Source organism: Brienomyrus brachyistius, chromosome 7 (genome assembly GCF_023856365.1).
Source record: "Brienomyrus brachyistius isolate T26 chromosome 7, BBRACH_0.4, whole genome shotgun sequence".
Taxonomy (NCBI): domain Eukaryota; kingdom Metazoa; phylum Chordata; class Actinopteri; order Osteoglossiformes; family Mormyridae; genus Brienomyrus; species Brienomyrus brachyistius.
In genome coordinates, this window is record NC_064539.1 from 13858810 (window position 1) to 13872211 (window position 13402).

General features: G+C 39.3%; 1 protein-coding gene across 1 annotated transcript in view; it reads right to left on the bottom strand.

Moving 5' to 3' along the window:
- LOC125746435 (extracellular matrix organizing protein FRAS1-like) overlaps positions 1 to 13402 on the bottom strand; it is a 141162-nt gene that overhangs the window by 59905 nt on the left and 67855 nt on the right. Inside the window, exons 13-16 of the mRNA XM_049020384.1 lie at positions 6129 to 6269; positions 5794 to 5961; positions 4474 to 4614; positions 2495 to 2638 (exon numbers count right to left, since the gene is read on the bottom strand). Coding sequence (XP_048876341.1) covers positions 2495 to 2638; positions 4474 to 4614; positions 5794 to 5961; positions 6129 to 6269 — 594 coding nt within the window. The remainder of the gene's footprint in view (positions 1 to 2494; positions 2639 to 4473; positions 4615 to 5793; positions 5962 to 6128; positions 6270 to 13402) is intronic.

The following is a 13402-nucleotide window of genomic DNA, read 5'->3' on the forward strand; positions in this document are numbered from 1 at the left end:
AATAATGTCTCAAATTAAATATATTGCTGCACTCACTCTGCTCAAACGACTTGTTTAAAAAGCACTACCACAGGGTTCCTGTTTCAATGACCATAACATTATTTTCACCATCAAAAGAAAAACTTAACTGAAATATCAAGCAAAAGACAAAACACTTGTTTAATTGCTTGGAGTTCAGTTTTAATTTTTTATTTATTATTCCTCTAATCCTTCTGTCAATCGGTTGATTTAAGCTTCTATCTTGAGTATATTTAAATTTGGCTTTTTCCAGTCTGCTGTTGCAAATAATCCATTGTAATATTACACAGATGTGTGTGTGTGCATGCATTTAGTCCAATTTTAACAGCATACACCAACATATGAACACATGCATGGCCTTGACCAGAGATGGCTATTAAAGCTACAGTATCACTTAAATCTATTTAAGCTGGGATCAGTCTCTGTGATCTTCTGAATAACCCCCAAACAGCAATTGTTTCCCATAAATATATGTTTCATTTATTTGCACTGTGTGAGGGGTGAAGGGTGTGGCCTGAATAGATTCAGGTGGCCAAGGGTATTCGTATTGATTTGTTCCATTCTTGAGTTCTGTTTTGCTTCACTCCTGTAACTCTGATACAAATCTGAACAAGATCTCATGCCTCCTAGTCTCCTCCAGTGACACTATGGGCCTGTTCAGGTCTGACACATAAGTCCCATTCTTGTTTATCTCATCAGTAAACATAGGTCTGTATTTAATACTGTTACTCCAAAATTAAGAAATAATAAAAAAATTTAACAATAATTAAACTAGGTAAGGCTTATTTTAACTGCATTGTGACAAGCATTTTTGAAAAGTGATTAAACTGTGGGTTGAATTATGTAAAATGTAAAATCAAATGACCCTATTTAAGATGGGTGGCATAGTAAATCAATGGCTGGTATTGTTGTAGCGCATGTTCAGGGTTCAAATCCCATCTGTGTGAGTGGGACTTGCACGTTTTTCCTGTGGATTTTCTCTTGCAATTCAGACATGCAGTTAGACTAATCAGGGACTTGATGTTGCCCATAATGGGGGTAATATCATAAGGGGGCAGCGTGTGGCTCTGTGGGCTCAGACTGTGTGCCTGTAATCAGAAAGTAACTGGAAGGAACCCAGCCTCAGCACATCTGCGGGTCCTTGAGAGAGGCCCTTAACCCTCAGCTCCCTGGGTGCCGCTACGGGTGGCAGCCCTTCGCGGACAACTTACTCTAGAACGAGGAAGTTGAGGGAGGCATAAAGACAATTTCCGCATGGGGATCAATAAAGTATCAATTATTATTATTATTATTATTATTATTATTATTATTATTATTATTAATGTGCATGTATATACCTGTGATGGACTGGCATCCCATCCAGGATGCACCTCAGCCTTGTGCTCTATGGTGCCTGAGATGCTCCAGGCCCCTGCATAACCCTGACCAGGAGTTAAATGATGGACAGACACTTTAAAAGTAATGGGTTGATGTATGCTTTTAAAATATTTTGTACAGGCTGTAAATTTCCCTACATATGTTAATGGACATTTTAATGCACAATGGTTTCGGTACAAATGAGAAGGGCCAGTACCCTATTAAAATGTACCTGATTAAAATGCTAGTCACATTTTGCCCAAAATTATGATGTTAATTAACCACTAAAATCAGTCAAAGTCAACCCCCGAAAGAGTTGTCCCACTGTGGCCATAAACCATGATTCACGCAAACACCAGGGGCTTGATTGTTTAGAGCAAAATGAAATCTGGCCCCCTGTCTTTGCATATTACATTTTATGTTTGTTGGCACTGAAACAGAGTCAATAAAAAATCTCACTGAAAATCCATTGCCCTCATTCTGAATATCAAAGAGGGAGTGTTATTTAAACAGTTATTAAAAGATTTAAGCTGACGAATGTCAAAAATAATACATGGTATCACAAAATTCTATATATAACCTTGGATAACAATCATCCGCTAAAATCCAGTAGATATGAGGTTTGCCATTTTTTATGTATCTATGCATTTCATTCAAGCTTAGAAGTAATGCAGTAAAAGCACTGAAAGTGGGGAATACAGAATTTTTTGAAGAATTGTCCATTCGGTGCTGAAACAGCCCAAATGAAGTTAAACACATTTTTGGTTCTGTAGAACATCCCCAAAGCATTCACTGACACTACTGCATGTTTCCAGAGACGGTCTGAAAATCCAAGGGTGATGATGAGATTAGAAGCAGCCTCTTTACGCCATTTAAAGTTATAACAAACTGAACACCCTTGACAAATCAATTTACATTGAGATGATTAGCTGACATATTTGCTCGAGCATTGGGGATAAGCATGTCCCTCCCGATTACCATGGTATTGCCCTGTGGGTGAAGGGGAACCTGCAACCTTCAAAACCTTGAAAGTCCAGGCAGGTAAGCATCAACTTCTACTTTTCCTTGGGCTTCATTCTCTGCTCCTTAAATGAGGCATGACTCACCCCTGTATACGTACCGACACAGAGTCCCGTGTGATTGCGGTATTGTTCCTCTGGGCACCTGGTCTGGCAGGAGCCATTTTCCAGGATGGTGTCCGGGGAGCATTGTGAGCAGTGTGTCTCTGATGAGCCGGAACATTCCTTACAGGTTGGATGGCAGGCTGTGCCACATAGATTAGGGGGGAAAATGAAGAACAAGACTTAGTCTGGGAAGTGGGGGGTGGGGGGTAGCTTTATGCTGGATCATAAAGTCAAATTCCAGTCCTATTAAAGAATTTAGCCTGCGAGCGTTTAAAATGTAGCCTCTTGTATAATTCATTAAAGACTATCAATGGAAATGACAAATGAGGATCACAGTTTAGCTGGAGCAGAGTTTTAGATAATTTGAGTGTTACATTGTGACATACCCTTTCCTACATCCCTACAGGATTTTATAAATAATTGCACCATATTAAAGTATCAAGGTGAGATTTATAAAATATACATACATACATAAACAAAATGCGACCCACTGAGCCACTAATAAATACTGCAGTTACGGTAGCAAGGTGGCTTAGGGAGTAGCACTGTAGATACACATCTCCTGTACAGTAGCTTGTATGTGTATGTGTGTGTGTGCTCACCATGATGCTATCACAGCATTTTTTTCAATTTCACAGCATGAGTGTAAAAACTCTGTTCTGGAACCTGAGACTGTTCTAGCAAAGCTTAATGAATTAACCCTTGAAGTTAATTAATGCCAACCCCGGGTGGGTGGTAAAAATGTTGTGAACTTCATATGATTTTCTGCAATGGAAAGAGCCACTTGGTAAAATCTGCTGTGGGCCCCAATGTCATGAGGGGCCATGGCTGAATAGTCCTCTGCCCTCCTCCTCCTCCCACCCCCGCCCCACATCTCCTCCTCTGCTTTCACATTCACAACTTTCTAACTCTGTATTCCAAACATGTCGTTTTGATAAACATTTCCAGTGTCACTCAGGGTACCCACTTACTTCCACAAGAGGTAATGTCAAAGTGATAGATAAATGAGATTTCTTTCTGATATCTCTTGACTTCTTATATAGTATGAGAAGGAAGAAGCCACTCCTTGGTGAGTCTGAGTAAAGTCTTGTCAAAACATTTTAAGTCCAATTCAAGTCAAAGTCTTTCCATCATTTTTGCTATCGAATCACAAGCAATAAAAATTGTGACTGAAGTGTAAGTCGAGTTGCAAGTCATGTAACTTGAATACATTCCAGGTCAGTTTTTCTTTTCACCTTTGGTCATTAAAACTTGCTGCTGCAAAATCCCACCACAGTTGATTGTAGGTTAAGTCCTTCTTAGACAGGGATAGGTTGAAAAGACAGTGTTCACTCTGTTACGCCTGTCCTCACACACGTTTTACATCCGTGTGTATGCAGAGAGTTATGCATCTTATAAAATTAATGTCATGGTATCCAGAGGGGGGACTATAACCTCAAGTCTTCTCGAGTCATAGGGTCCAAGTTGGGTCCAGTTCATTCCATCCATCCATTTTTCAAACCGCTTATCCTACTGTGTCGCGGGAGGTCCGGAGCCTATCCCAGAAGCAATGGGCACGAGGCAGGGAACAACCCAGGATGGGGGGCCAGCCCATCGCAGTATACACTCACACACCATTCACTCACACATGCGGGCAATTTAGCAACTCCAATTAGCCTCAGCATGTTTTTGGACTGTGGGGAGGAAACCGGAGTACCCGGAGGAAACCCCACGACGACATGGGAAGAACATGCAAACTCCACACACATGTGACCCAGGCGGAGACTCGAACCCGGGTCCCAGAGGTGTGAGGCAACAGTGCTAACCACTGCACCACCATGCCACCCCACTCCAGGTCATCCCATCAGTTTTAAAATTTGCGACTTCAGTCTGAGTCAAGTTGCGAATCAGTGACTCAAGTTCCCACCACTGGTATATACTGTACGTATTTTATATCAGGAGACATTATGAGGCGGATCCTTGGAAAGGTTCTCACCCCTGCAGGCGTGTCCATGACGGTGGTACCCTTGGGGACACCTGCGCAGACACTCTCCTCGGTGTAGGACACTTGGAGAAGCACAAGCAGTGCAATTGAGTGTACTATTCCCTGCACACTGCAAACAGGAGTCATGGCAACCTGGAGATAGCGAAAGGAACCATTAGTAGAATCCGATTGCTTCTGCCAAGCGTAAGTTAACCCCTGCATAAAAATGATGCCATTCATGTCCTGTCTTGAGGGACTCCCGACTGTAACTGACAGACATAATTGGTTTCAACACGTATCCCATCTTCCGTCACAAAAGCATTTAAGCCATTTATTTCACTTTACTTGACAAGTACTGATACTTCTTTCAACTTATTAATTCAAAGACCCAAACAAAATGAAAAATCAGGCACAATCTACCTCTGCAGGCCGGGGTTATGCTCTCTAATTATAATTGAGCTGAACAAGTTCAGAGTTTTCAACCGGCAATATCTTTCTGCCCTTTCTCCATCTGAGCAAGGCTAATCCTAGAACACTATTGCCGTCCCAACATCGCGACAGGGATCAGTCGCCTGAGGCAGCAGTTTTCCATTAAATCCTCGAAATCTCCCTTCTGGGTATAAAAGCAGACTATAGCTAGCAAGGAGGTGACAGTGCAGAGACACAGAGAAGCTGTTCATGGGAGCAGCTGGAGGTGCGTCCTTGTTAATGTTGGCAGCTTAAGTTGGCTGTGAGCAGAGCCGGGAATGTATTTCATGAATTCACTTTTATTCCCCTTCGGAGAACTGGGTGGTATATAGGGTGCCACTGATGTCTCTACGATTTACGTTTCCTCATATTTAATTCCCGACATATATTTTAAACACAATGGATCCCTATACAAATGCTTCCATTTTGTCACGGGGCAGACAAACAGTGTATAGCCAAATGCTGTGGAGCATGGAAAGCAAATATAAAGTGTTATAAAGAAACTGTGAAAATGGGGACAGCTTGGAGACACTGTGTCACATATAATAGCTGGTTGGTTTTTAGACCTTCAACTGCTATTGCACATAATGTCAACCTGCATCCCCCGGGGCGGCCTAATGGACTATGGCCTCAAGGAAAACCTGAATACTGCAAGTTTAAGTCTATTTCACCCATCAGTGCATTTCCCTGCCTCAGCATTGAGGCTCTTTATGACTTATTTATAAAACAATTAACCACAAATAAACTCAAAAAAGATCATTCACTTTGTGGGTAAAAAATAATTTTCCTATTATTTTATATGATCCCTACACGAAGAGGAGAACATTCTAGAGCCCCTTTCAGACTTAATATCGAAACACTTACTTCTGCAGACATTGTCTGGGTCCGAGTAGAAATGCTCCTTGCAACTTGACACGCATGTTCCATGTGTGACCCCAGCATATGAAAGCTGTAGTGCCTCCCCCAGGAACAGGCAGCTCAGGCAATCTGAGGGCTCGGGTCCAATGCAGGAGAGGCAGGACATGTGGCAGCCTGAGGGAAAATGCAGCATATCTCTAGGTAAACTCCGAAAGCAGTTTTAATCAATTTGAAAGTTCAATATCAACCCTACAGATATACAGCCATTACTGTTAAACTCTTCAACAAAACCAATGGCCAGAAGGATCGTGATGCTGTAAGCAAACTAAAGGATACTTTACTTTCACAAATGCTGTCATGAGCATACATGCCCTTCCCACAGGTCTGCAGGCACTGCCCATAGTACAGGACCATAGTCCCAGGACAGAGGGAGCAGTGTGACGTAGAAGGCCCCCAGCAAGTCCTACACGAGCTGTGACACTCTGGGAAAAGAGGACAGAGGTAGAATGACATGACCTAATTATTAGATGCTCTTCCTCCAGGTATTCCCATGTGTGTGATACAGAAACAGAGAAAGGACCCCCCTTTTTATGTAAAAGTAGATATAGGTCTGACACCTGTATGTAATTAGTATGACATGTTAATAGGAAGGATACTGAAATTCTGTCAGCAGAAAAATCCCCCACTAAGAAAATGAAATCATGGGAAAATGCTCCAGAATTGACCACAGCTGTCCTTGCACTGCTGTTCAGGACAATACAGTACGAGGTACATTTTCCATGGTGCAGTTTCTGGGGAAAATCTTGCAGCACTGCTATTTTCGGGATAGTGGGGTGAGCGGGATTTATCACAAGTTTCACGCAGGAGTAAAATTTAAATTTAAAGGAGCTGCCACTGGCTGAAAATTACAATTAAATCAGTGACACCTATATGAAATGTAGGTGCTTTATTTGAAATTCTTTATTAGATTCCTTCAAGTCCAAGACACCTAGTTAAAACACTTTCATACATACATATTAGTGTATATATATATATAAGAATATGCATTTCTAATACACATGTACATTTAACTGTTACATATAACTGTTTTCTGAGTGTAACTGTTCACTATATGTTCATGCAGACAACTCCGTATTTCAGAATTTTTTTACTTATTAAATATTCCAACATTAAATATTCAATGACTGCTTTGTGAATGCTGTCACAGCTGTTTTATAAGCTGATCTGAGATAAACATCCATAAGGCAATAAATTAATGAGAAGACAAAAAGCATTAAAGTACCATCACTCAAATAACTATAGTCAAAACACTTCATCCTATACTGTAATATGATTGTTATTAGCTTTGGAAACTGAAACTGCCAAAAAAATATGCAGGTTTATACAAAAGTCCCAAAGTAAATCAACTGAATGTGAATTTTCATGGTTATGTTAGGGATTTTGCTGTCATATTTCTAAAATTAAATTTGATGGCACCAACATCTTTTACAAAATTTCTGTGCTTACTTGATTTTTCAACACACTGTAAATCTACCATGCAATGTCTCACTTATACAGTCCTTGTAGTAACAACAGTAGAAAGTATGGTAACACTTTACTTGAGAGGGCACAAATGGCAAGTTACACTCTTACTTATTTCAATAATTAACCAGTAACTGAGTGATAGTCACATACTGATCTCATGTTCGTTCATCAATAATCAATCATGGTGGTTCATGTATTTCATGCAGGAAATATATAAGTTCATGATTTATTCTTGAGTAGTAATTGAGTAACTAAGTTATTTGTGGCCCCCTCAAGTGTAACCAAAAATAACAACTTATACAGTATACTGTACAATATCGATCATCTCTATGCACTACCATAAAATTAAAATGTTTCTTATATACTCTGAGGGCACTCTCAATCTGTAATTTCACACCAATACCATTTCTCATATTCCCTTGAAAATATACATTCCCAAAACCCATTTCTTTCCAGGCCAAAATACTGGACTTACTCCATCGGGCTTCAAGACAAGAATCTCAACAAAAATTGCCTACTGCTCATGATTCTGTCCATACAGCTAGATTAATCAAGTGCTAGAACTGTCCTTCAGCCTTCATTGCTACAGGTAGAGCTGGGCGATATGACCAAAATTTTATATCGCGGTATTTTTCAAAGTTATATGGGTTTCACGGTATATGACGGTATTTTTTTTTTAAGTATCACTGGGCATTTACCACATTTTACAGGACACATTTTTGTTTTGCATTGTTCCCACATTACCTATATTATTTTATTATTAGCCATTGCGTAAATCTGCTACCTTAATGATAACATACAGCTAACATGTTTGTTGGCTAACTGCTTATAAATAATCGGCTAATGTTAAGGTGTGCGCCGGCCAAGTTAACATTTTTGATAAGTGTTTAATAGTTCAGTGTTGCTGGAACGCGAGCTTTACTGCTCTCGCAGGATGTCAGTCTTTAAGATGCTTCTCCAAGTTTGACGTGATACTTGACTTCATCACCACAACTTTATAGCACTTTGCATAGAGGTTTATCGACCCATGCTCGTCTGCACTTTTGCATTTTTTTTTACTACAGCCGCTTGCGAAGTGTCTTCAACTGCAGCATATGCCACATTTGGCCAACTGTGTATGTGTGTGTTAATCAGCGCGAATGCGTTCAGCGGCTATTGAGAAGAGGGGAGAGGCTGCGCGAGTGTGTATGTGTGCGTGCACGCATGCCTGCACTGTAGTGGTGCTGTGTCAAATGTGGCGATTGAGGCGAAAACAGCACTGCTGGTATCAATAATAGTGAAAATAAGTATCTAATCAGATACTAATTTTTAATATCGATTACCATCTGAGAATCGATTTTTTGACAACCGCATGGTCTCATTAATTTCAACTCCAGCATCAGCTATATCTTCCGTTTCTGATCTTTCGTGGTACATTTTTAGCGGTGCAGCTGCGGCACTTTATGAACATTGTGTAGGCTATTTAAACCGGTATTGCGGTATAAGAAAAATTCATATCATAACGATAATAAAAAACGTTTTTCGGTATGAACTGGTATACCTCCCAGCACTACTAGCAGGGCTCCCTTTCCACCACAGCCTAGCTGAATGAAAGATCAGTGCTGTTTCCCTTCCCTGTAAACTACCTCGTTTATTATATTTGTGTTCCATTCTCCTGTCCCCCATGCTGGTGATAGAGCGTTCCAACCAAAGTTCCTTTCCACTCCCTCTCTAATAGGAGCTCCTGCTTAACATGTCAAAGATAAGCGTTTGTACAACTGAGCAAGTCCATCACTTAACAGCGATTCCACCACCATGCTAAATAACTCATAATAAATTGCTGCATCTGTCAAAATCGTTGATTTCATCTTTAATAAGAACCAGTAGTATACAATTTTCAATGAATCTGGTCATACCTCAGAGATCTGTAAAGCCAGCTATAAGGCCATGATCACTGACTAAATTCCTATTCCGGATGTACTTCAAGCTTGCCAGGAAAAAAAAAAACTCATCCAGCTCATTCAGAATGCTACTGCTGTGGTCTCCCTCCCCAAATACTCCTCTCACTCCCCCTTCCCGGTCTCCCTCAATCAGTAACCAGTTTGAGCTCATATTGCATTTGACACCTCAGTCCTGGCATGCAAGACTGCCAAGGGAACAGATCAGCAATTTCAAACGCTACAGGCTTAGAAGATCGTTATGTTATTGTAAATCAGGCTGCCTGTCTGTCTCAGGTCTGAAGGGCCAGAAATCAAAATGCTTGGTTTCATCTGTAGTAACTCTGGGTAGAAATGGGCTTCAGGACTCCTGAACCTCATTAAAAAGGGACTCATATATAGTATTTTAGACCGCATTTCATCTGTGCATTTTGATTGCATTCAAAAGTCTGACTAGATGTGTTGTATGTTTAACTTTTGGTCTAATACATTCTGTATATTCTATTTCATATGTGTAGATACACTACAGAAGATTCCCAACAACAGGGGTAGGCAATCCTGATCCTGGAGTGCTGGTATCCAGTGGGTTTTCCATCCTGCCTGATGGGTTACGATCTGCCAGACGTCTGGTGAGGTTCTTCAGAGGCCAGGTTGGATGAAAACCTGCTGGATTCCGGCAATCTGGAATCAGGGATGCCTACCCTTGCCCTACACTGACTGATTAGAGACTTATGTTGATACTCTACATCAGTTGCATAAAGCTCTTTCTAACTGATCTTTGATTTGTGGAAATGCATCTGGCGAATAGATAAATGCAATTATGTTACCACATAATCAGGAATGAATGAACTTTCGATTCACAGCATAGGTAGTGCATATGCAGCAAAATGCATTTGCAGTCTTAATATAGAATTTGTGAGAAGAGCTCTTTAAATGAGCTTTAAAGGCTGACCTTGATTCCGGATTTATTTTGTGCACTGCATAAAATGATGCCGCAAGGAAACAGTGCGATGCCACATTTAATACGATCCAGTAAAAATGCATTCTCAAAAGAAACACTCAGACTTACATTTGGCATTTACAAAAATTCATTGGGTACAGTAATTCAGTAGACTTCACAAGGCTGTGCCCATAACTTATATTTTTATTGGAATTCTCAATACATTACAGTAGGACGCCTGGGGATAGCAAATGAATCACAAATAATCTGCACATAACACTTATGTCTTTATTACATTTAAAGCCTGTGTTTATATAATGCAGTTCTCTGTAATGTAACCTAGAAAAGCAAAAGTACTTTTCATGCTAAATAGAATTTACAGCACTCTACAGCAACACATCTTATTGCATATAGGACAGCAAGAATGGAGGGTGCAGCTTTCATACCCAAATTTTTCTTAGTTGTGACATAAATGCATGTATGTATTATGCATTTTATGTGCTCAAAAGATCAACTTTCAATGGTACTAAACGTGAGTTTGAAGTGAGTTTAGTCAAATGATTTATAAAATCTGTAATTTTTAAAACTACTGAATGTAATGGATTGTTTAAAGCGTGAAAAGGGATACCTAAGTACTCCACACATTTTCATCAATGCTGTGCTGGTGACCGTGCTGAACTATTTCCCCGTCCGGAACTAGTTCCGTGTGTTTCTGCCGCAAAGAAATGTCCCAGGGCCAGAGAAACGGCTCCAGCATGGCACCACAGTAAAGCTGCTCTCAGAATTTGGCACCAGACATTAGTGCAAGAAAGACAGGCTATCGTTCTAAACCTTCCGCATACCCAGAATATTCACTCCATAACCGATATAATGTAGTCTAATAACGGTGTCGGTAGCGAAACAACTTACCAGCTTATCAGCTGAATAATGTCATATAGTTTTTTTTTTTTAATTATTATTGTTGTTTTAAAAATGAAAGATCGATTTCCTGGCCAGGAGAGTATTCCATGAAAATAGCTAAAGAAAGCCAGACTTTCCCGAAAATTCAGACTCAAACAATCTTTAAACTTAGCCTCATGTCGTTTCACTAATACAGTTCAGCCGTAACTAATCAAGGCAAGTCTCACTTAGTGCACACACTCGAGATATTTAAAAAGCCGAAAGGAATGGATGAACAATAGATCGATTAAATGAGTCGGAAAGCGTGTAAAACGAGAGCGGTGTTTTTTTCCGCTGCAGAACAAATACTGCAGATGGAGCTGTATGAAGAATACAAAGATATAATTGCTAAAAAAAGGCAATAATGAGGCCATAAATAAAGCCAGGGAGTTGGTTTGGCAAAGAATTGCAGACAGACTAAATGTGTAAGTTATATAAATGTTACAAGTACCTAATACAGTGGTTCATGCTATCGCCTTACACCCAGAAAGTTCTTGGTTTGATCCCCATTGCCAACAGGGAACCTTCTCGGTTGAGTTCACATGTCATTCTCATTGTAAAATGTTATTTTTTGCTCTCTGTAAAATACTTTCAATCGAATCCCTGTGAAATGTTCTGCACAAATAACCATATCTTGTCTTTGCTTTTTACTAATAAACTTTCAAAGTAGACTGTGACTAAACTAAATATAAACATATCTTCCTGTTGATCTTAATTTAATGTATTTTTTTTTTTATTTCAGTCATTGCATTTCATGTTTGACCTTTGTAATATTCATACGTGTTTATTTTAATTATTTTGTAATTAATTGGAATGTTGAGACGTAATTTTTATATGCTTTATTTTATTTATTACATGACATGAGTAGTGAGATTGCGTAATTTCATCTTTTGGGAATCAGTTCCCACACATCGGATGCTCTTTGAGACAATGTTTACAGTAACTAAGCGAGACACTTAACTTGGTCCTGAGCATACTTGTTCACTTCACTAAGTTACCAAGGTAACTCAGCGGGGATTCATTTAAGACACGTTGAGAGAATGGAACTCCCATTTAAATAAGGCAGACTTATCAAAATAAGTCACACTTTCCCTTAATTCTGCTTCGTGGAACACCCTGCAGGTTTAATAATAAAATATAAATATAGTGCAGTTTTAGCAGATTCTTTCGTTGTGCGATCCTTAAAAGGACAGAGATAAAATGTCAAGTGAAAATAAACTAAAACACGCAGACGGAGGAGCATTTACAGAAAAAAAATAGATACATGCAATAAAGAGAGTATAACAAGTTATACTCTGAAAACATTGCTTTGGTTTGGCAGTTTATAATAACTTAAAATTCAAAACAGATAAATACAAAAAACGAAATAAGAACATACTGTAAGAAATTCACAAACAAGAGAAGGCCATTTCGGTCATCAAGCTGGTTTGGGGAGAATTCAATTAATAGCTAGAAGTTGTTAAGAAGTTATCTAGCTATGATTTAAACTCAGCCAAAGTTTTAGTCTGCACTACACTAAAAGGAAGACTATTGCATATTATAACTACATGCTGTGTAAAGAAGTGTTTTCCAGTGTACAATGTTCTACCACTAATTTCACCTATGTCAATGAGTTCTTGTATTTGAACTAATACTGAAGTAACTATTTGGTTGAACAGCATCCTGTTAGAATCTTATATGAGATTCAGCTCAGCTAACCTCTTCTCAAAAGACATTCCTCTTAGACTACGAATCGTACATTGAAACCCTTTCTAAGGCAGCAATATCTTTTTTAAGGTAAGGTGAACCTGCACACAATATTCTAGGTGGGGTCTTACAATAAAGATTAACCTTTACTTTATTTTCACTTCTGCCTACTAACATTTCTGTTCTGTTCATTTTTGAAATTGGGAGAAACGCGAGCAGGCTCTCAAAAGACATCAAACGAGAACCAGTCCAGCACTGGCACTGGGGCAAAAGTAACTGGGACAAAGTTATGTAATTTATAACATGTAGTATTTTAGTATTCTACATTTCTCATTTTCCAGAAACAACATAGGTTGTAATCAGCGTAGGTTGGCTCTTCCTAGACCCAATTAGCAGGAGGAAAATCCAAACAGGTTGTCTTGTGACAAATGGAAATCAGCCTATGGATAAGGGAAGTGGATTAAACCTACTGCTGCATTAAAAGGTAATATGAAAGAAGATTTCACTTTGGGAGAGCCATTTAATGAAAGATTAACAAAGGAAACATATCTCCAAATTTCTCAAAGGCATAATATTACATCATTAACTGTAAATAGCTTTCCTTGCTGCA